This window comes from Molothrus ater, chromosome 10 (assembly GCF_012460135.2).
Source record: "Molothrus ater isolate BHLD 08-10-18 breed brown headed cowbird chromosome 10, BPBGC_Mater_1.1, whole genome shotgun sequence".
Lineage (NCBI taxonomy): Eukaryota > Metazoa > Chordata > Aves > Passeriformes > Icteridae > Molothrus > Molothrus ater.
Genome location: NC_050487.2, coordinates 2,318,705 through 2,342,660, shown reverse-complemented (window position 1 = coordinate 2,342,660; position 23,956 = coordinate 2,318,705). Strand labels below are relative to the sequence as shown.

The 23,956-nt window shown below is 46.1% G+C and overlaps 1 protein-coding gene across 6 annotated transcripts in view; it reads right to left on the bottom strand.

Moving 5' to 3' along the window:
- Positions 1 to 145: 145 nt before the first annotated feature.
- The window catches only part of ST6GAL1 (ST6 beta-galactoside alpha-2,6-sialyltransferase 1), a 45,675-nt gene continuing 21,864 nt past the window's right edge, over positions 146 to 23,956 (bottom strand). For 5 of the 6 annotated variants that reach the window (XM_036389056.2, XM_036389057.2, XM_036389060.2 and 2 more), the window contains 6 exons: positions 16,000 to 16,125; positions 14,217 to 14,882; positions 10,594 to 10,691; positions 5,693 to 5,794; positions 4,319 to 4,493; positions 146 to 1,586 (listed from right to left, as the gene is read on the bottom strand). In XM_036389056.2, coding sequence (XP_036244949.1) covers positions 1,345 to 1,586; positions 4,319 to 4,493; positions 5,693 to 5,794; positions 10,594 to 10,691; positions 14,217 to 14,841 — 1,242 coding nt within the window. In that variant the 5' untranslated portion in view covers positions 14,842 to 14,882; positions 16,000 to 16,125 and the 3' untranslated portion in view covers positions 146 to 1,344. Of the gene's footprint in view, positions 1,587 to 4,318; positions 4,494 to 5,692; positions 5,795 to 10,593; positions 10,692 to 14,216; positions 14,883 to 15,999; positions 16,126 to 19,287; positions 19,353 to 23,956 lie in introns of those variants that run through there. The other variant, XM_036389059.1, reaches the window with a different exon arrangement.

Genomic DNA, 23,956 nt, shown 5'->3' with positions numbered 1-23,956 from the left:
TGAACACTGCCAAGAGATGGGTGTGCAGAAAGGCAGCCCCGAGCTGGAGGAGCAGCAGGGCTGAATGGGCAGGGAGGAGCTGTGCCTGCACTGGCACAAATCCCCAGGACCATGGGACATTTAACACTCACCAAAACCAGGCCAATGACTTCACAGGATTTATTCAAAACAGGAGAAAGCTTTCTTGACAGACCTGATGAAACACACGAGTACAGAAGACAGGAAGGTGTTCTCACCAACACCCTGAGATTGCAGAGCTTTCCCTTCCACCTTGCTCCACAGGAGTCCCTGGAGCAGAAGCAGCTGCCCTTCTCAGCTCTGCCTGTGTTTCAGCATGAGAAGCAGAGCATGCTCTCCCTCCCCACCACTCCCAGAAGCATGGAAGTGGCAAACCTGCTCCCCACCTATGCAGAAAAGCACACAGCAGTCAAGACATCCCCTGTGTTGGCCTGCAGAGGGCTGGAACTCATCTAGCAGCAGCTCTGTGGTGTTTGTATTAATGGGTACAGCAAGTAATTCAACAATTGCAAAGGTAGAGAGCAGAGAGCTGGAAAAAGGCACCGACTTCCAGTGTGTTCTCCCATTTGTGCCTTGGAGCATCTTCCCAAAACCTTTCTGATCATAAGGGTTCTTCTGTACCAAGCCCAGCACTGTACTGGAAAAGTAAATGATTACTAAAATTTATTTTAAATTATTAAAAAAGAAGAATAAAAAGTCTTGCAAGATTCACTGAATTATGAATTGCTTTCCTCTTCCTTTGCCAAAAATGTCACCTGAGTGGTTTCAGAAGTCTTACAATTTGCAAGGAAGTTCACAGACTGTTTATAAAATCAAATATTTTAGATTAGAAGTGTCACTTATCATTACACAGCTTGACAGCATTTCCATAAATCATCCCTAATCTGAAGAGCCCCTGACTATGGGAACAAATATTAAACAATTTTTCATGTTTCCCAATGGCCCAGGTTTTTGGCTGTCACAATCCCTTTGAAGCAAACCGAACTATGTTCACTGTATGATCCTGACTTGTGCAATCTCTGCTTAGAAAGCCTCTCCTGTGCCTCCCCTACCCTGTCATCAGCTGAGATGAAGCCAGAGGTGTCCACGTGCTGCAAGAGCCTGGCTCCACTGAGAGTCCATTTATTGCAGTGACTCATGCAGCTCAGTGGCTGTACCACAAAGAGCCTTACAGCTCAGAGCTGGTCAACAAAGTCCTAAGAGCAAGCCTTGCTACGTGGAAGAGCTGTCAAAACACACCAGTGCTTAGACCTAACAAATCTGACAACCCTGATTTAAAAAGTGCTTTGAAAGTCAAGGAAAACTAAACCCAGTAAAACCAATCTGTCAGCACTGCACTTTGCGGAAGCCAGGCAGGGTGACTTTGCCATGAGTGTAGATGTCCTCATCCGTGCCCTGGTTCATGTGCTTCACCAGGTTCTTCTCAAACAGGAGGGGGTGGTAGGCTCCCATGGTGCAGGCGTGGTCGTGGAACTTCTGGTAGTAGTGGCAGATGTCTGTCTGCCGCTTGGAAGGGAGGAACTCGTACACGTCCACCTGGTCACACAGCGTCATCATGAGCACAATGCCTGGGGGGACAGAGAGCAGCACCCCATCACACCTGAGACAGCAAGAAACACTCCAGAGGGACAGGCAGCTCCAAGGGGAAGGGTGTCTGTTATTAACCCCAGTCACACCAGAGACAGCATGAAACACTCCAGAGGGACAGGCAGCTCCAAGGGGAAGGGTTTCTGTTATTAACCCCAGTTACACCAGAGACAGCATGAAACACACCAGAGGGACAGGCAGCTCCAAGGGGAAGGGTGTCTGTTATTAACCCCAGTCACCCAAGCAGGGAGCAGGCAGCTCCAAGGGGAAGGGTGTCTGTTATTAACCCCAGTCACACCAGAGACAGCATGAAACACTCCAGAGGGACAGGCAGCTCCAAGAGTGTCCTAGGTTGACTATATGATGATTTTATCCCCAGTTGTCTGTTCTGTTTATGCTGAATAATAAGTTTTGCACCTTTAGGACTTGCTCCAGAGAGTGAAGAGAGGAGAGAAGCAGAAGTTTGTTTTCAGACACTGCACTCACTCCTCCACACTCCTGCTCCTGGACTGTGCTGTCTGTGGATGGACAGACAGCGGGACAGAGCTGTCCTTTGCTTTAGTTAGTTGTAGCTAGCTGAGGCAAAGAAGTTCCCTGGACTGTGGGGTTTTTTTCCCTTTTCTTTGGAGCTGTTCAAACCTGCTCTGGACTGAACACCCAGCAGAGCACAGGCAGCTCCACCTGTGGCCACCGGGCTGGGCCTGGCCTGTGACATTTCCAGCACTGAGGGACTGATCAGAGACTGAGTGAGCTCAGCTGCAACCTGGGGAGGGACTTCCTCAGTTTGTCATCTCTTTTGGAGCAACAAGGGGTTTTATTGTTTGATATTGTTTAGGTTTTATTGTTTAATAAACAGGTTTTTTCCACTTTTCTCCAAGGAGGTATTTTCTCCCAAACTGGTTGGTGGGAAGGGCCAATTGAATCTGCTTTCCTAGAGGAGCCCCTTTGGGGGTTCTCTGCAAAATTTGTTCTGAACCAGGACGAAGGGGAAGGGTTTCCATTATTAACATTCAGAGCACAGGGGCAGGGAACAAGTCTGGCCAGACAGGGCTCTTTTCTGAAGCCCTCCCTTGCCAAGTGTATGATCAAGATGATTTCAGCTGATTGTTTACACTGACAGCCATGCCAAAAGGACAATTTTTAAGAGTGCTACCATTATCTGTGACCTTCATGGAAACCTGGGTGTCTGCCAAGCGTGCACTGCAATTAGCTGATCCGAACAGCCCATCTCAAACCTGCCTGGATAAGCAGAGATGAGACCTTCACATTTGTCCCAGCTGCCTCTCGTGAGTGCAGGGAACATGGAAGGGCCTGTGCTGGGAGATGCTCAGAGACTGAGCAGCCTCTGCTCTTCAGGCTCCTGGAGCAGAGCAGTGCTGCCCTCCTGTGTCTTGTCACCCGAGGACATCACACCAGGCAGTGCTGGGCACAGCCAGATCGGATGGAAGCCACAGTTACCAGCTACTTTTCTTCTAAGTGCAAGAAATAGCAAGAATACAGCAGAGAAACTGAATCAGTGTGTAACATCACAGAAAATTCATGCAGTATCTGAGACAGCAGGGACCGTGAGGAACTGTAAGACATTAAAAGAACCTAAAGTAGATTTTGAACGTGTCTTCATCCACCTTTTCAAATGAAAAATTTCCATCACACTCAGGACTTCCAGGGAACACAGAGGTGGAAACTGGAACTCATCTATGCCCTTGAATTTGGCAAGGTGATTTGCTTTACAAAGCAAAAAGCAAGAGGATTTGGCCCAAAGCTAAGCCCTGGAGGAACTGCTGTTTACATATGTGTCTTCAAGCCCATAACTCCAGTTAACAATTCTGCTGCTGAAGTCACTGACTGTGCTGTTACACAGCTGCTCTACACACATCCAAGCCATGATGCAGTGATTTAATAGGTGCTGGGCCTGGCAAAATCATGAAGCAGCTCTGTTTACACAGAGACAGAAAATGCCTCTGCCCCAGCAGTGATGAACAGAGGTGGGAGCAGACAAAGGGTGGAAAGCACAGCAGTTGGACAGTCTGTGGCAAACAAGACTCTACATCTATGCTGTGATTTCAAATACATGGCAGCTTCCCCAGAGGTTCACTCCTTTTCATTCAGCTGGTCATGAGAGCTGCTCTCCACCAAGCAGGAAAATGTTTGCAACAGCAGAATGTAAAAAGGAGTTGCTTTGCTGAGGAGAGCATATCACTGACCTTTTCAGGGCAACTATTCAGTCTGACCTTCCACAGACCCCCAGTAAGTCTTTATACACATACACACATGTATATTTATATATAAATAATATATGGAAAAGAAACAGGCACACCCTTAGAATTAATTTACAGTAATCAGATTTATTTGCCTGAGCAGATCTGAGCCTGCAGGAAACACATCCTTCCTCTTGCACCCTGTGGGAAGTGCTCTGGCACTAGAAGCTACAAATCCTAGAGACTGTCCCAGTGTTGCAGCCTGCTCTCCTGTTTCCACCTGGAACTGGGCCATGTTTGTGACTGCTGTTTCAGAGGGGTGCTGAAACCACTTACTTTAACACAACTGAGCTGCTGCTCTCAAGACAGGAAGCTTAAATTTTGGCACAGGACAAATACTGTAAAAACAACTCTGATAAGCACCATAAATTTGCAGGCAGGAACTCTCCAAGAAGGCATCTTGGAGAGTTCCTGCCTGCAAACTGAACCAGAAGTTTAGAGGGCAATTATCTTACCAAGCATTCCTGATGATGGTGGATTAGGCTGAATATGCTCCAGGGAATTCTCCTGCAGGATGTCCCAGAGTTGCCACTGCATTTTGGGATTCAGGATGTAGAAGGGCTGCTCTGGATGTGCTCTACGATACGCCTTATAGCTTTCAAAAAAGTTGTAATCTGGTTTTCTGTACCACTGCAAAACAGAAACAGGAGGTCAGATTCTTTATTTCTGGCCCACTCTACTGTAAGCAACAGGAAACAAGGATGAGTGAACCTGCTGCTGCTGGGGAAGAAGATCCTGCCACACCCTCAACTCACTGTCCCCCTGGGTCACTGTGGTGAGCTGACTCAGTAAACAGAGCAGGGAAACCCCAAATCTCAATGAATGGTAATTCAATTTTGTAATTTCATTTTGCACTCCCCAACAGCAGACAATGTTGAAAACTCTGCCTTAAATGTTCCAGACCCAGACCCTTCTCCACATTGCAATACCAAGCAGCATATTCTGCAGGTAAGTGCTCCCAGCTCAGCTTCTTGAACCAGGCTGAGCTGATTTGCACCCTTAAATTTCCCCTTTCAGTAAAAACTAGGAATGGTTTACATTTTCCTAAAGTCATTCTGAGATTTTTTTTTCCCAATGTTAGAAATAGCCCATCCTGGTTTTACTGACTCTTAAACATGCTGTCCATAGCCCCTTATGCCTCCTGGAGCTGTGGGACCAGGCACAGAAATAAATATCAGTAAGGAAATATGAAATGGAGACCAAAGAAAGAATGCAAAGACCTCTCAGTTACAGCCAGAATTTAAAATAAAAGTAAAGAATGGACTATTCACTCCTACCTGCTTTCACTGTGAGCCTCCAGAGCTCATCACATATCAAACAATGCTTTTTTGTACTCAAAATCAAAAGTGAATTGCCAAGGGGATTGCACACCCACAGGTGAAAGCTGACACAGACCTTCAGAGGGTTTCCCAATCCATTCATAATGCATCAAGTATATCCCATGGCTGACTGCTGCTTGAAATATCCAAGCATCAACCACCAGCAAATCTTAGATTAACTGTCAGAGAGAGGAAATCATCCTGTAATGAGACACCTGCTGCAGCCAGCAGTGACCTCCTCCCTGTGCCATCAGCCCATGGGAAAGTAAAGGTGGTGACCCATTATTCTTGGCCTGAGGCCCTTCACAGGGATCAGAAGCAGGCAAGAGTTTTCTTAGGAGCACTCAGCCATGGGGTGCTCACAAAAGTACACACAGATATATCCATAAAACAAAAAGGCAAACAAGAAAGGCCTTGGAATGAGTGATTGCACATTAGGAGGAAGTGGTTTAACAGAAGCACTTCAAAGCATGTGAATCTGATTTTATTTACAAAAAACCTCAGCCTTACCTCATGAATTTCTGCATGATATGGTGCTGGATCCCAGACAATTAAGATTCCAGTGTTATATAATGGTTCTCTCAGGAACTGCTGTTCTTCAACAGTTACAAGCTTGGAAAACAACAACAGATACAATGATATGCAGTATACTATCAGAATTAGCAGGCAGCCAAGCAATAAAACACCTGAAAATGGCCAGAGCCACCCCACTGCTGGTCACTGAGCATGGCTCCCTGTGTGCAGCAAGGACACAGCCCCAGCAATGCCCTTCCAACACCCAAGCCAGTCCTGCCTAGCAGCAAAGGACTTGGTGGAGAGTCACAGGAGAAGCTGCCATAATGCTTCCCAAGGTTTCCCATCCATCCATCCATCCATCCATCCATCCATCCATCCATCCATCCATCCATCCATCCATCCATCCATCCATCCATCCATCCATCCATCCATCCATCCATCTCCAGTAACACACCAAGGACAGGAGCTGCAGAGTGACCCAGGCTGTGTGAGGATCCCAGCACAACAGCAGCTGCTGCCAGTCCAGGCAGAGCCTAATGCAAATCCACTGTTGGATCCATCAAGAGCCTTCATTTCACCCAAAAAAGGCCTGCAGGTGGGTGGTTTCCCCCAGCAACAGGAACCCTGGCAGCCAGTGCTCAGCCTGCTGAGACCATCAGTGCAAGAGATGAGAGACTACAGCATCCCCAGCCAATCCTGCCTCATGCCAAGCCCTTCATTGCCTCTGTAGAGCAGGGAGGGGATGGCTCAGGCAGGGGAGGTTGGAATCTCTTGAGAGCAGCAATGAGAAGGAAAGCTTCAAACAGAGTTCTCTCTATACATAGAGAGACATAACCACCACTGCTTGGGACACCCAAGGGCAACCCAGGTTTGCAGCAGAAAGAAAACAATCCTAATCAAACAATTCATCTCCTGTCCTCCCCCACCCACCCAAAGCCATAACCTGTATGGGCACAGCTCATAAACACTGAAATCATAAATCATACAAATGAGCTTCCATTTGTCCTGATTTTCTCCACAGATCTAATTATGAGCTAGCCAATTAGTCCTTGAGCATCCTGGCTGCCTCAGCAGCTGGCTGCCTGCATGGCTGTCCCCAATAACCAGAGTACAAGGATGCTGCAGCCAGCCCAGATGGGAATTATTCCAAAAGCAAAAAGTTTCCTCACATCTGTTTTTAACTCTATAGGATTAGGCCTTGGCCTTGACCACATGCACTGCCTGGTTTAATTTCCTTACAGTAGCTAAGCTATCTAGGTCACTGACAGCTGGAGTGTGCAGTGCTGCAGGTGTGGACACCAGGGGCAAAAAGGGGCACAGCAGCTGGCACCAGCCATCCCCTCAGCTGGCCACAGGTGGGATGGAGCACGTGCACTTTATTTTCATTGTTTCCTTAGCCATGCGTGTTGGCAAAGGTACTCGAACCCTGAGAGAGCTGTGACAGGCACAAAAGCAAAGGGACAAGAAACCAGGTGGGCAGCACCTCCACAGCCACTGTTGGCTGTGTGCTCCCACACACTGGAGCTGGCTCTGGGCACTCCCTGCTAGCTATCAGTCACTGAACCTGTCTGCTGAAGGGATCTGGCTCCCCCTTTACCCTCAGTGTCCATTTGGTGTTGAATAGTGATTCTTTCTAAGTAGTAAAATTCATTTAAATTACTACATGTCTTGCCCAGATTTTTGATCCTAATTAATCAAGTGATCTACTGGTTTTCTGGTTCCTTCTTTAGCCAGCTCCCTGTGTAACAGGATCTTGGTAATACAGTCCCTATCCTCTTAGTACATTTACTGGCCACATCACAATGATTTCCTTCTTTCCTGCTAGCAGCAGTCAACGTCCTGCAATGTAAACATGCTCTCCTTTCCCACCACAGCCTTCCTCCATTCCACTGATGTGCTATCTCCTTTCTCTTCCTCCCTGCAGACTGTCAGTGCCAATAACAGCAAAGGCAGCCAAAGCAGAGAGTGCTCTCTGTGACAGCAAGAAGCCAGCCCAGGAGAACTAGAAACAAGGGCTGGGAAGAACAAGGTGCTGTGGCCCTTGGTCAGCTCTGCAGAAAGGAGCTGTGTCCTCCAGCATGACATTGGCACCCCCTCACATGTACTTCTGCCCTTGTTTTTGCAAGATGTGACTGCTTTCCCAGGGCAAATCAATGCTTTGTGTCAGACTGCAGGAAAACATGCCATTCAAAAAGCAGCAGTACTGATGAACCAGTCAAGGCCTGAGAAAATAAATGAGGCAATATTAAATAAATTCTTTATTTAGAACAACTATGAAGCTTGTGGGCCTGCAAGCATATTCTCAGATCTGGAGTTCCCAAATTTCTTGCCTTCCTGTCAGTACCAATCCATTAATCTTTCCCTGTGCACACAGATGTACAAGATACTCCACTCTACTCTTAAAACACTGCCCCCATGTATGCCCTAGAGACTGGCCAGAAAATTAGAGAAAATTATCTTAAAATAATTATTAAGAAACTCAGGGCCATTGGCTATGGGTGCCAAAGGGATATTACTCAATACAGACCAGCTTTGACAGATCAGATTTAGGAGATCCCATTTCCTTCACTTTGGCAGCAGACTGAGGTTGATCAGCAGTGAGAGCCAAAATAAAAGCAGCCAAGCCCCAAACCCATCCCTTTTCTCAGTTACAACACAAGAAAAGCCAGCCCAGAACAAGAACAAATTAGAGCTTGTCCAGTACCTGATGTTTGTAAGAGCTCTGGGCAAGGCAAGATAAGGCACAGCTCCTGCAGAAAGCTAAAAGGATAATGTGATCAGGCCACCCCACTAACAAGAAGGTTTAACTGATGTCACCAAGACTGAAAACAGCACTGAACCATTCAAAGTGCAAATAAAAACATGTAAAAACCCAGGCTTCCAATCCAATGGTGTCTGAAGTTAAAGTGCAGTCAGAGCTGCTCATTTCAGAAACCCCAGATGAGAGACTCCTGCACTACACACATGGAAAACATCTTTTTCCCTGGTCAGCAGCCAGATCAATGCTGCCTTTTGAGTCAACTTCAGCCTCTAAAAACTGCAGCAATATTGTTCTCCCTGCAAGTGAAGTTCCCTGAGCTGGGGTCTCCACTCAGAGGGAACATCAGCCATGACTGCAGGCTGATCTCATGGAGAACAGAAGCACTGGAATGACATGGCTGTAACTCCACTTGGTCCAAAGCAGGAGAATCCACATGGAGAGTCCTATCATAGCTGTACAAGCACACAGTTACCCTCCTCCCTGAGCAGATAACACTGACAGCACATAGGTCATGCACTGTAAGCTTGGCCATGAGCACATCCTCCAAAGAAAGTTTACTTAAGTGATAACACCTATCTGACATCAGAAAAATACACAGAGACAGGAAAGATAAAAAAAAAAAAAAGAAAAATGTCAAACAGGGCACAGGATTCAGCAGCCAGATCTGTCTGCTCAAACCAGACTGGTTCAGAAAGGACAAACTGTCACCCTTCTGACTGGGGGTTTAATGCACAGGAACTGAGATTCAGCAAGCAACAGCAAGAGCACAGCAGCAAGTGAAGAGTGGCCCAAGAGCTGAAAGAGGTAGCAAAAACATTCACACAAGAAGCAAGAATATCTTTTAAAAGACACACAAAATGAAGGAGGCAAGCTGGTTACACATTAGCTCTGTCTTCTTGCCTTTGAAGAGGATGGACAACCTCCTGCTGCTGTTTTGAGAAACTTCAAACCTTGTTACACAGCAGCATCCATGCACTCCTCACACAGAGGCAGGTGAGAAAACTCCAGGCCTACAAATCTTACCTTTGGGGTAAGGAAAAGGAACTGCCTTTTTGGTTCAGGCTTACAAAAGCTACACTTCAGCCACTCATCTCTCCCTCACTCAGTTCCCTCAGCCTTCATGTGCCTACAACCTCCTCCTCCTCTTCCTCTCGTGGGGTGAGGAGATGCTTGTACTCAGTGCTGCACCAGGTCCTTTAACCAAGTGACTCCTGGCCTGTTCAGTCCTCCTCCATTCTCTCACCAGCACATCCTACTGTGATTTCCTCTTTTCTCTGCATGTCTACACTTGAAGATTCCTCCCCTCAGAAAGGACAACCATGAAGGGTGACAGGTCTGTGGAGGAAAGGTGCAAACACTCTGAGATGTGCCTACAAGAGCAAGGTCTCACTCTGTTGCTGGACAAGTGGCAGACTGACTCTGCTAATGCACTGTGGCACAGGGCTCTAACCCTAGAGAGTTTGGCCAAAGAAAATCAGCAAAGGGACACCTTGGTACCTACATGGAGCTCTCAAAGGCAGGGAAGATGTACCTCTGTGAGCAAGGCCTTGCATTAAAGGCACTTTTTGCCATGCTCTGCAATGAGGTCCTGGACCCACCAGAGCCCATCCCTCTCCTGGCTGTACACAGGCTACAGATTTACAGGTGGGTCTTTTGTAAAGTGCCTTCAGCCATGTAGCAACCCTGGTTAATGTGTTACCTACAGAGTCTGCAGCCTTTCTGGGCAGTGAAGAAACACTGTTCTTTTATTCAAAGCCACATCAACGTTCTTCATACCCATCTCTGGGGCAGGCACACCTCTCCTTGCTGACCTGCATTGGCAGAGCTGTTCCTGCCTCTCAATCCAAAGACACAGCAACAGCATGGAGCTGGCCTTCTTGTGCCTACACAGAGCCTTTGAGCAAAGACAAAACACAGATTACCTTGGGCCTGCTGGAAATCACAAGTGCCAGTAGCCAGTGCCACTGCAGTCACCTCAGATTTACCAACTGTCCCCATTCCAAGGAGAGCCATCCCCATCCTACAGCCATGTGCTAGAATCAGATGGACAGCCCTGTTCTTCCCAGCTCCCAGACAGTGCAGCTACACAGCTCTGCCATGCTTGGCCTGCTTGGGGCGCCCTCCTCAGACCTACCTGGGAATTGACAAGTCGAATTGTTGTCTTCTGGCCAACATCATCCTGGAAGCCCCGGACAGGAGCCCCGTTGAAGCGCAGGACGGCGTCGTGGCTGTCTGAAAGCCAAACACAGGGAAAAGCTGGGAGCCAGCAACTGGCTTAGAGTGATAGCACAAACAAGTGCCATTATTCACCTGCACTTCTAATACAGGCTGGTTAATCCCTGGCTTTCAACCTAACATCCAGAAGTAGCAAGTCAGACTCTTTGGAGGAAGGTGGGGTCAAAGTTTATGATCAATACACTTTTAAAAATCTACTTTTTTAAACTACAACCAACTGCCAGGTTGAGAGCACAACCCTAGCATTTGTTCTCCCTCTTCCTCCTTCCAAACACTTTACCAGGAGATAGACCAACACACAATTAGTTTACCACATGGCTGACTGCAAACCAAGAAACTAGGAAGCAGTAGCAAGCCAGCATCCTCTCTTTCAGCCTGGAGCTTGACCAGCCCCAGAAACATGTACAGCAACCACAGTGGAAAGCCAAGCTGTCCTCAGCCTGCCAGCATGCCTCCCACTGCTGTGCCTTCAAGAGACACAGCTTCTTACATGCCTTGGGATTCACTGCATTTTCCTCTGCTGGCATCATCTCTTAAGATAGCACAGCACTCCTCCAGCACCCTCCTCTGCCTTGGCACAGCCAGCCAGGCCACTGTAACATCCTGGAGTCAGGCTGCTGCTGTGACACCAAGGGAGGCTGTGCTTGTCAGCCTGGCTCCTCTCTGCCTTGTGGCTGCATTTGGGTAGGAAAGGTTCCCTATGATCAGAGGGGCTGAGGTAAGGAAGCAGGATGAACTTTCCTGCATTCACACTGAGCCCACATGACTGCAACACACAGCACCTGCAGCAGGGTCTGCAAGTGGGAACTGCCAAGCTCCAGGGCAGAAGGACCCACCTGGTCCAAACTGGGTCTTTTTGAGATCATTTTCTTGAAAATGGGAGTGTTCTAACAGGCAATGCTGGAGGATCAGTAATCCCTGGCAGCAAAGACTGATTTCTCAATTTTATTCTCCTGGACAAGTGGGACTTCTTAAGAGCCCTTCCAAAGCACCATCCAAAAACCAAGGAAGGTGATGTTTCTGGAAAAAAGTGTCTCCATGCTGAGAAGTGGCTCTGTGGTTTCCACTACAGACCCTTAGCTCCATATCCTGCCTTGCACTAAGGCAATCCAGGGTTATGATTGCCCCATCTATAACTTCAGCCAGACACCAAGCATTCCTATGCCCCAAGTTTGAACATTAAAGGGTGTTTAGTGACTGCTCAGGCAGAGTAGCTGGCTCTCTGTCCCCAGGTGCTTGTGCTATACTCAGTATCTCTCACATCAGATTTTTCAGTGGCAATTTATATCCTTCAGTAATACCAAGAGCCCAGTAAAAGGTGGTTGTTTACAACCCTGTGCTGCTCTGCCAACCTCCTTTGCTTTACCTAATTGCTCATTTGCTATCTTAACATGATTAGACAGAACAAATATTTCATGGAGTTATTACTCAGCAATCAGTTGTGCTCATTTACACAAATACTTCATTTGAAGCTTCATTTAGTACCTTTTAGACAACTTCCTCCAACACCACCATAACATTTCCTACATGGAAAAAGCAGGGAAAACTGTACAGAAGTACACTGAATGCTCCTAAATTCTTAATACTCCCCCTGCCTAGCTCAAGGCTGCAAGTGCTCAAACTTGGCAGAGGCACCAGCAGAGTTAACTGCTTGAGCAGAAGGGTGAAAGTTTGTGACCCAGACACAAGAAACACAGGGCAGGGACAGCAGCAGGGGTTAATGGCATTTGCCTCGGGCACACTACACAGTGACCTGCCCAGCATCCATCCCTTGTGATCTGGAACAAACCAGTGCTTCAGTGTGGGGAGGGCTCAGAGAGTGGCTGTGGGAACAATGACAGGGCTTTGCCTGTCTGACATCTGTGCCAAAGCACATCCCACTTGGCTGCTCCCATACCCAATGCAGAGGTGCAGGGACTGCATTCCATCCCTCCAGAACATCAGCTCCCAGTCCTGTGAGGGTCTCCTTCCAGAGGAACAAGCACTGGCAGCAATGCTGGAGCCCAACACAGGCAGCCCTGGGCACAAGGCCCCTGAGCTGGGGAGGCTGTTCAACAGAAGGTCGCTTCTGTGCAAACCTGCAGCTCTGAGCTCCAAGAGGCCCCCAAACAACCTAGACAGGTGCTTGGAGGAAAAGGAAGAACTGCTTTCCCAAGTCTAGACCCAGCTCACTTCAAACACTCCTAAGAGGCAGAAACAATTACACCAACCAACTCCTACCTGCAATTTGTACCAGGAGGCAATGCTGTTCTTCACTGCTTATTTCATAGCCTTTTAAGACACTTCCAACTGCTAAACCTCACTCTAGCTCCTGCTCATCTGCCTGTGGACACAGAGGAGGCTGGGGGAGAACTTCTGAGCAAGTACTCAACACTGTCTCCCATGAGGGACTATGATTCTGACAGCTTTGCCAAAGTTGTCCATGAATGATGCATTAAAATCTATCCATCTACCTGTTTCAGAAGATGAAGGCTACTTACAGCTTAGTGCAGGCCAAAGGGATCTGAGCCAACAAACAACTTATGAATACACCAAAGCCTGCAAACAATTTCCACTTGAGAGAAAACTCCCAGACCTTCAAAGTTCTCCTTCAGTGAAGCTACAGTTCAGCAAAGTGTGAACCTTAACTGAGCTCCAAACACCAAAAAATGAAGCAAGCTGAGGGAGCTGCAGGCTCTGGAGAATTTTCTGCCTGGTACAAAATCCTGAGTTAACTGAAGAGTTTCCCAAGCAGGCTGCTTTTGTAAAGACACAAAACACTTTAGCATCAAAACATGTTTCTTTATAATTCACAGTAAAAGATCAAAGCTTCAGCAGTTATTAATAATGCTTTAATTCAGGTAAGTATGGTCAGATGAGACTGCAAAGCATCACCAAACTTTGTCCTAAGAGATAAATCCCTGTAAAGCCTTTTCATGGTCTTCTGGGTCACTCAAATTCAGCCAGCTGCCTTATGGCTCAGAATGAAGCAGTACCACTTTTGGAAAGCCCTGAGCAAGAACTACAGAATCACTGAGGCTGGAAGGGACCTCTGAAGATTGTCTGTGCCCAGCCCTCAGCTCAACACACACTGCTCAAGGCTATGTCCAAAGGGTTTTTCCCCTTTACCATTTTCTTCTCTGAAAATATCTTCCAATGTGAATTTTTTCTAACTGTGCCATAAGCATTACACAACCCACCCCAAGCCCTCTCAAGAAACAAACACCTGAGAAACCAAGACTGCTCTCTGGTATTCAATATTCATGTGACCCTCCAGTGATGCCAACGGGATCACAAAAATCAAAAGGACTTGCTAGAATAGAGCTACCTATTACTCCCATCTCCAGCTAGGCTGAAATATTCACTGACTTTAGAAGTTTAACATTTCCACTTGTTTTAAACACCCTTTGTTTTAAACACCTATTCCATTCTAGGTTTTCTAAAAAAGAGATTTATCAGTAAGAGCATGACAGCAGGTTACTTCTACTCAGCCCAAGTTATAAACAATGCTATTTGCCTTCATGCAAACTGGAAGATACCAACCTATCTCTTGTCCCAAGCGAGATGATTTCAGAGAGCCTGCTGAGGACACCACAGCACAGCGACCCAGCTGTCCCACTGCTTCACTGAGGCTCTTCCCTGGCAGGTACTGCAGCCACTCAGAGGTACCAAAAGGCCCATCTGACCTCTGGATCATGGTCACATTGACTCTGTCCCGCAGCTGGCACAGCAGCTTCTCTGGGCTGAGCTTAGCATTCCTCTTCCCACTGTAAGTCACATTGTACTTGTTCATGGCCAGGTAGTTTTTCCTGACCTTCTGCAGCCTGGGTATGAGATTTCTGGATGAGCTGTCCTTATCCCATACCTTCCCAAAGGCTGCTTTCTTGGACTTTTCAGCTGTTTCAGAGGTGCTGCCTTTTGCTTTGTTTTGGGTACCAAGCCACATTTTGGATACCTGCCCCAGTTCACTGGCTGCTTCATGGAAAAGGCCTTGTGATTTAACAGTGTTCCATTTCTCCAAGCTCCTGTGCCCCTGCAAATCATCATTCCTGGTCTTCAAAGGATCATAGTAGCTTCTTCTGGTTTCTCTCCACAGGCAAACTGTCAGTGCTACCAGGACCACCACAAGGACACACATGAACTTTTTCAACACATTGATGTGAACCATAGTGCACGGTGCATCCCCAGATGGGACACTGGAAGCTGGCCCTGGGAAAAGGAAACAGCTCAGTCAGGGCTGCAGGCACAGGTAAAATCATGGAGATCTGTATGCAGTGGAGGGGAGAGAGACAACATCAGGGTAATGCTAAAATTTCAGGCTGTTCAAAGATCTCATTTCAAAGTCTACCACCTCAAACACCAAAAAAAAGACCTGAGCTGGCAATCAGCCATCACATGCTATGTAATGGTGACCTGAGGCCACTGCCACTCAAACCTTTTTTCTACTCCCTTCCACAAGGGACAGCCAAATTTAACACTGCCAGTATCATACCAGCAAGCAGGGTAAGTCTCTGCATTGCTTTGCTTCATCTCCCATCCCTGACAGTCAACATCCAAATGCCAACAAATGCACTTCCAGAAGTGAGTTTTTGCTTGACCACAGGCTTTACCACTAATGAAGAACATGATAAAGCATAGAACTGGAAAGAAAAAAAAAAAAAAAAAAAGCTCTGAGTTCATGAGCACCAGGAGCTTCCCCAGCCTGGTACTTTGGAGACTTTGCAGGGAACTGCTGCAAGTCTGCAGTGGGCTGAGTGCACTGTCAACATCAAACCTCACTGAATACCTGTGGGAAGCCAATTAAGCCCCAGTACTTTTGGGACATATAATTTGGGACATGTTTGGGCTCATAAATGCACTTGGATGAACATTACTCCGGGTAAGTTACCTCTGGAGAAAGCAAAGCCAGATGCAGTTGTACAGCACTGCCTGTCCTCCTCTGCACTGCCTCACACTAGCAGATACCTCCAGCTCCCATCATGTCAGAAAAGTGGGAATCCAATAGGATGACTGCCCAAAAAGCAGCTCAAACTAGGCTGATTTATTGGAGGAGGAGGGGGCTGGTGTATAAAATATACCCTGATGCATAAACCCCTCACAAGCAGCACACAGGACAGCAGCTGCTCATTTCCCTACATGGCTGCTCCAGACATGTCCAAAAGCACAGGAATAGTAAGGAGGCTGCAGCTGTCCTCAGGAGACAAACACATGCAGGTCACAGCTGTTCCCAGAGAGGCACAAGCAGCAACTTCCTCCCTGAGTAACCTGCAGAAAGCAAACCCTGCAATGCTGGGCTGCTGAGAGGTTACTGAGCTGCAAACACTACCTGGGGATAAAGCAGCAGCTCTCCAACTCAAGTCATTTTTGGCTGTTGGCAGATTTTCCTCCGAGGGCTTAAGCAGGATATCCCAAAACAACAGTTCTGTGATGTGCTGAAGAGTTCAAGAAATACCTGCAAAAAAGAAGGGGAAAAAAAGAAAAATATATTAAGGAAAACCTGAAAGTTCTAGAGATGAGCAAGTATTGCCTCAGATAAACCCTATGGTCCCAAAGAAGCTGTTACCAAGGGCTGGAAGGACAGCAGCAAACACATCAAACACCTCATAAGCATTTTAAATGTCTACATGCCCACCCAAAATAGACATCTTTGTCTGAAATCTGCTCCCAGCCAGAGCAGACTCACAGGCTGCCTGCTCTCTGGTCCCAACAGAGCAACCAGATCCACCCTGAGCACTGGATACACCCAAAATACAGCGAGGAAATGCCCTGATGCTGGTAGTTCACACAACCAACAGGGGAAAAGAAAAAGCTGCTTTTCCCAGGGAACTATCTCACTGCCTATCCTTGAGTAATTCAGGCACTCCTGCAGAGAAGACTCCCTGCTCTTTTGGAACAAGATACGTGGAAAGCTGATTTAAAAAACATATCTTAATCCATAAGTCTTCAGAAAATAGATAAATGTGGTTTAGACTTTACAGTTTCACTCTGCCAAGGAAATGCAGCAAGAGAAAGGGAGATTTGACAGTAGTAGCTGAGAAATCAAGAAAGCAGCTTGCTTTTACAGGAAGTCTAATACAATGACACATGACTTAATTACAAATGCTTTCCTTTACAAGACTAAATACTAAATTATTAAAGCATCCTAATGCTGAAAACTTAGATTTTAACTTTATTAAGGAACAAAATTATTTTTCATAGAGCACTCCACAATGAAAAAGCAAATATTGCTGTGTTCCAGTTCTTAAACAACAGCAACAAAAAGATCTAAGAAACACAAGTAGTTCCAGCTTTTCTTGAAGTCATTTGCTCTGCCTTGACAGACTGTATAAATTTTCCTTTCCTTAAGTACAAATGCACTAGAAGGGCACACTGAAGTGTTTTTGACCCAGCAGAAGTCCAGCAGTCTGTAGAGGTGGGGCAGCAGGAGGGGATGCAGAGCACCCCATGCTCTGTTCTGTGAGGAGTAAAGCTCCCCATGCTGTTCACGGCCCCTGTCCTGCTGTGGCCTCTCAGCCTCTCCCTGCTGCCTCCTGCCACCCCCTCTGCAGCTGGGACCACACAGGGACAGCGCACCCGGGGCCTGTCACAGAGAGCAAAGGCACCATGTGGAGGCAGCTGCCTGCACAGCCATGTGTGATGGGGAAAGCAGGGCTGAGTGCCTCCACACCGCCAGGCTCTGCTGGCAGGGCACACACAGCGAACTTCACTCGGGAGAGCACGGCCCTGTTCGGCACAGCCCAGCAGCTCCCAGCCACAGCTCGTGAGAGATTTCAGCTCTAGTGATTAGCAGCTCATTAGGTGATTTCAGCTCTTGGCTCGCTAAGTGCCTTTGGCAGACGCAGGGGGAGAGAGGAGAAGCCTGTGTGAGGTTCCACAGAGGTGTCCTTGACTGGTCTTCTGCGAAGGTCTCAGGGACAGCATCTTCTAACAAACTGGGCAAAAGTAGCTCGTTACACAGGGCACAGGGGTTTTAGGGACTGTCCTATAGTAAGGGTCAAAGGAAAGGGACCTATAGTCTTACAGAGAGATAAGCAAGGGTCCAATGGCAGGGAGAGGGGCTTCTAAGGTCCAGTCATCATGACTTGGCATTTCCTATCTTAAGCTGCTGAGCGCCATGGTGGCCTTGCAGGCCCTCTGTGCCTGCTAACACACACAGCAAAGCTTTCCCAACCCAGAGGAACACCAAAGCAGAGCTCTCCAGTGTCAGCTTAGTGCCAAACTGAGACACCTCCCTGTGAGCTTCACACAGCCCCAGCCTGACTTTATCCACGCTGGATCCCTTTACAAGCGGCAAGGATCTGACTTCCAGAAACTTCTTCCCCCTTTCTGTGCAGGGGGGACAGAGGCTCAGCACTGCTGGGAGTGCCCAGCAGCCTTCCAGCTCTGCAGAGCAGAGCTCCTTGCTCCAGGCCTGAAGGACTCTGCCCTGCTTTTGACTTGAAAAACATCTCCTGAGGAGCTCCCAGGTGGAGGTGACAGCAGGCACATCTCAGTAACCATCAGCTTTTGCTTCTCACACTTGAATCATCTAGAAGGGTGGCAGGTTCATTACAGTGGAACAACTTTACAGCTCTCTGCAAGCTCCTGCTGAGACACTCCCTGTGGTGGTGCACAGCTCAGGATGCCCAGCAAGTCACAACAACTCCTCTCCTTCCCAGGCCACTCAAGGGCACCTGGAGAGCTCATCTTCTGCACAAATGATCCCCACCTCTGACTGCACACGCCACTGCAATGTGAACAGTTAGTTTGCTTTGATTTTATAGCTGGCAAAATAGGCTCTGCAAACATGTTTTAGCAGAGCCGCAACATTTCAAGATACCTTCTGTTCCCCATGGATACTTTGCAATTCAGCTTAATCATTACTACAACTTCACATGATAGGATTTTATTTTATTTGTGCAAGCAGTGGCCTAAGAAGGGGTCCCTCTCAAGCATTCTGATACCAAACCTCTGTTGTGGAGAAGAGAAGAATCTGCTCTTCCTGGCAAAGTAGGATAGCCCACAAGTGGCTGCTTGTGTGCACTTCTGTCTGGCAGTGGTCAGTACAAAGGTACTTTTCCAAAGGTGTTGGAAGCTTGCCACATACACAAAACACAAGGTATGAGGAAAGAAAGGTCAAAAACAAAATAAATCCCCCAAACCTAGAAAAATACAAATAAAACTAATTAAACAAATAGCTGCCTCCTTGAAACCCAGAACCTGACACAGCTGAGACTTAAACAAATAGCTGCCACCCTGAAATCCAGAACCTGTGACAGCTGTAGTGTACAGCACTGGCTGGCATGTTAAGCCCACACAGCAAGTCCTCTGAGGATAAATTAATCCTGTGCAGAGAACAAGTGAGGGACGTGATATCTTCAAGGCAGTCACATTCTGTCCACACACTCTTAAACTTTATTGTCCAATTATCTCACTGCTCTCAGGCCTTAAACCAGCAAAGTACACAAGGGTGTGAAAATCCTGCTTCTCTGGTGTCCCAGAGGCTGCTGTCTGCCTAGGGAGCGACAGCCAACAATGGCACAGCAGAGAACATCCAGCAATCCTGATTTCCACATCCCACAGCAGATTTACCCTAAAAATGAGGTGAGGATACTTGTTAGCAAACAGCCCATACCTGTTTCCTATTGCGCCCAACAGCCGGTACACAGACAAACCACACGAGTATGGACAAAGGTATGAATATGTTTCTTCCAGGAAATGCACACAGCTTCCCCAAAGTTGTGTCATCAGCTGTACCGATGCCCATCCTCTGCACATTTGTTAAATTGGCTCTTGAAACCGCTCACATTTCCCTAAGAGCCTGAGGCAATGAACTCTGCATGCAGCTGCACACAGGCACAGACAACCCCGCCTCTCTCGCTTTTCCAGCCTCTGTCCCACTCGTTCCAGCTCCTCCTTGCTCAGCACCTTTTCCACCCCTCAGATGCTCTTGGTCAGGCTCCCAGCGCCATCAGCAGGGCGTGACCGTCCCTCGGGGCAGGCACCCCCGCTGAACACGCTCCCGCCACATGGCCCAGCAGCAACACAACAATGGGGCTGATTTGTTCTCCTTGTGAAACTTCCTTCCTTTATTTCCCCTCCTGACCACTTCTGAGCCCTGATCTCTACGCAATCTGCAATGCCCTTCAGGTTATTTTGCAAGCTGCTCCTGGAGCAGGAATAAACCCACCTGAAAGAGCATTCTCTTCCCACTGCTAGCAGAAGCTTCCCTTGCCCCTGTGCTGCCCCAGGGTCAGCAGAGCCCTCTGCAGCTGCTCAGGGCTTCCCCTGCTTCCAGCAGCCCCTCTGGTGACAAAGGCAGCCAAGCTCAGAACTCAGCCCCTTCCTCCTCTCCTCTGCAGATCCCTTATCAGATTCACCAGTAGGGATCCCAGAAAATCCCTGAGAGCCTTCTGTGATGCTGTGAAACCTGACCTCTTGCTTTCCTACCTCCTAGGCAGCACTAACCCAGGACAGGAACCCTCTCAGCCCACGACAGCTTAGGGTGGCCTTTTCTGAGGTTTGGTGAGCAATCTCACCAAAACCTTGAAAATTCAAGGTTTCCCTCTCTCCATGTTCACAACCTTCTGAAAATGACAGAAGAGTGTAACCATGTTCACAGGGGTGTGAGGATGAGGGAAGAGACGAGGATCTGACTCCATGTTTCAGAAGGCTGATTTATTATTTTATGATATATATTACATTAAAACTATACTAAAAGAATAGAAGAAAGGATTTCATCGGAAGGCTGGCTAAGAATAGCAAAAGAAGGAATGATAACAAAAGCTTGTGTCTGGACAGAGTCTGAGCCAGCTGACTGTGACTGGCCATTAATTAGAAACAACCCCATGAGCCCAATCCCAGCTGCACCTGTTGCATTCCACAGCAGCAGATAACCATTGGTTACATTTTGTTCCTGAGGCCTTTCAGCTTCTCAGGAGGAAACATCCTAAGGAAAGGATTTTTCATAAAAGATGCCTGTGACAGAAGAGGAAATATGTAGATAGATTTGAAATGTGACCCTTCTGCAAAAACATGATGATCATTAGGTCTTACATATTCTACAGGTGTCATTTTAATTACATTTACTGGTCTGAAGCAATGGATCCTACCACAGTCCCTCAAACATAACCATGGTAAATAAAACCTCTAATTTAATTTCAATCCCTTGGGGATTATAGGATATGCAGGAATCACATCCACCTGGTCTACCACGCTTCTCCTTGATCCTGCCATTCATACATCAACATAATTCAGCTGCAGTTTTCTTCTCTCTGATGGATGCACAAAAGCTTTTCACTTTGGCAAGTTGTTCCTCAATCTTTTTTTTTAGATAATGTGATAAGTATTTCAAATTTAAACTCAGAGCATTTACATTTCTTTCCAGATTTCCTTCATTTTGGCATATCCATCTGCAGCCACAATTGTGCTGTGCCTGCCCATAAAGTAGGAAAGCTTTGTTACCAACTTTTGCTGAGGTATTCTTGAATGTTTTTATGCTGCCCTATATGAAGGTTTTATATTTAACTTCACCTTCCTATTCTTTTTTTGATACATTCTCAGTGTTAACCCTTTCCTCCACCCAACACCCACTGTAAAGCATCTCTGAAAACAGCAGTGGCTGGTACCAGAGGGTGAATGAGTTCCCATGTGTGTAGAAAAGAAGAAAGACATGGAAATGTATGGCTTGAATTCTTCTGTTCAAAACAGCATACTTAAGGAAGCCTAAGATGAGAAAAAAATGTGGATTCAAAAAGTAACCTCAAAACTGTATCTGCTCTTAAAATCCCCTATTCCTGTCCTGAGGAAAAAAGTATTTATCAGGACCCTAAATAGTAATAAACAAACTATGCTCATGCCATTTTGCAAATGAAGAAGCTACACTTTCCACGTGCTGGATACAGCAGGGGAAAGGTGATAAAACACTTTCCAAGCTCAAGGTCTGTCCCTCTGGAGCCAAGTATAGTCCAGCCTGGTAATTCAACTGTGTGTATCATGATTTTGTAAATACATAAACAGGGAAGGTTTGCTTCTAGCAATTCTTGGTTTTTTTCCAAAATATCACTGTGCTGTGAAAATAAAACATCTGTTGAGCCATACATTTAGGCGTTTCCAATGCCACCAAACAGAACAAAACAGAAAGGAAAATGAGGAAACTTTACATAGAGATGTGAAGGAAAAAAAAGCATTTTACATGAGAAACAAGGTTAAATTTTAGGTGACACATTGAGGAGCTATACAGGTCACTTGTAATGAAATAAATCATTTAGTTAGCCCTGCCTGCATTAAAAACCTCTGTGTGTGCCACTGAAAATATGCTGCTGTCACAGCTGAAAAAAAATCCTCCCAAGAGAACAGGAGAGGCAGATTCTGGGGGGAGGCACAGGGGTAAGTTCAAGTATGTGCTTCATTTCAGTTTTACATGTCAACAAACATTGGGATTTAATAGTAGTCAGAAGCCTTTATTTCTGACTGTGTCAGCCCTTTATTCTTGCTCTTTTCTACATGCCATGTTGGTTTTGGAGGGTGCTGTGCCTAGCACTCTGCCTCCCCTTCAGCCCTCATTAAAAGGCAGCAGCTTTTTTAGATATAATAATTATATACTAAGTATTTTATATCGCTCTAGTACCTTAACCATGGTATACATATATTCGAGTTTTACCATAAAAGTATTTTAAATAATAATAATAATAAATAATAAAAATTAATAAAAAATAATAAAAATTAATAAAAATTAATAAAAATAATAAAAATATTAGTATTAAATAATAATAATAATAATAATAATAATAATAATAATAATAATAATAATAATAATAATAATAATAATAATAATAATAATAATAATAATAATAATAATAATAATAATAATAAAAACTGCTTTCTGAGCCACAGGACACCACTTAAATCCAGGATACCAGATTTACAGCACTTCATCTAATTAAAGGTTTATGTTTTAGTCTTGCTATAGAGGGTGCTTTTAGTGGCTAATAAATGGATTCCAGTTATGAAATATACTGAGCCAAATAAAGAGTGAATGTAGTGGACCATGCTTAGCATCCTCTTTGCTGGGTTACTCACCCATGCCCATGGGGGTCTCACTCAGCAAGATACCTGGAGACCTCTCTTAGCAACAAACCTTTTCCATTTCTAAAACTGCAATTTCACCTTCAGTTGGAGAGAAAAGTACATGCATGAACAGCACCAACTCCTGAAAATGCTGCTTTTTCTTCTGCACCCAGAGCCCCAGTGTCAGGGCTTTACAAGTGAGGATTTCATCAGTAGGCAGCTTTATCACAGCCATTCCCATATTGAAGCTAACAGCAAAAATCCCTCTACCCTGCCCAGCTTTAAAGAGCAGGATGCAATTGCTGATTTGTGGCTATTTACTTTACATGGAACATTACACCTTCAATCCTTCCCCCCAAGCACGTGTTCCTCTATGACATTCATCCTTCAGAATGAACAGGGATGCTCTTTTATTTGAAATTAATAGTGTGTGGCAGGTCAGCACTAACACCTCTGCAAACATCACTGCGTGCCAAGACATGAAACTGCTGTTCCATGGCACCAGGACAATAAACTCCCTGTGTGCCAGCTGCAGACACTACCCCTGAGGATAACACATCTGACACCAGCCCTTTGCAGGTGGGGACATCTTTATGAGTCAAGGACAATGCAGGAACTCTTTACAACTTGCTCAAAGAAGTCTAATTCAATCTAACTTCAGACCCAGGCTTTTCACTAAGTGAAATCAACTTGCTCAAGTCTGGCTCTACCAATGCTGGTTTTCAGTCCAATAGCACTACCAAGATTTATTCTTCTCTACACATCCAGAGTTCATTCCTGCTGGGGAAGGCAGGGCTGGCACTTAACAAACAGCAGTGTTCTACCACACCAACTTCACTGGAAGAAGGAAGCAGTGTGAGTTCTCACCATTGACTTCAGAAAGCCCTAGTCAAACTATTTTATGTGAAGCAAAACACTTCCTGTGTTACATTTAAAATAAATTGGTTTTCACTAAGAAATCTGCATTTTAGAATGCAAAGACACCTACAGCTGTGAAGACTGTTTATCAAAAAGTATCAGGTGGTAAAAAAAAAAAGGCAGGACCTGAGAGAGGCAACTAGAGGCAATTAAAAGAGCATTTGAAAGGACACCTACTAGAACCTAGTAAAGGAAATAACTACCAGAGAATTTGTAAAAACAAACATGTAACAAGCAGGTCAATTATTTATCCAGCAAAAATCAAAGCAGCTACTTTCCATGCAAGGAACTTGAGGCATGGGGGGACAAATGGAAAC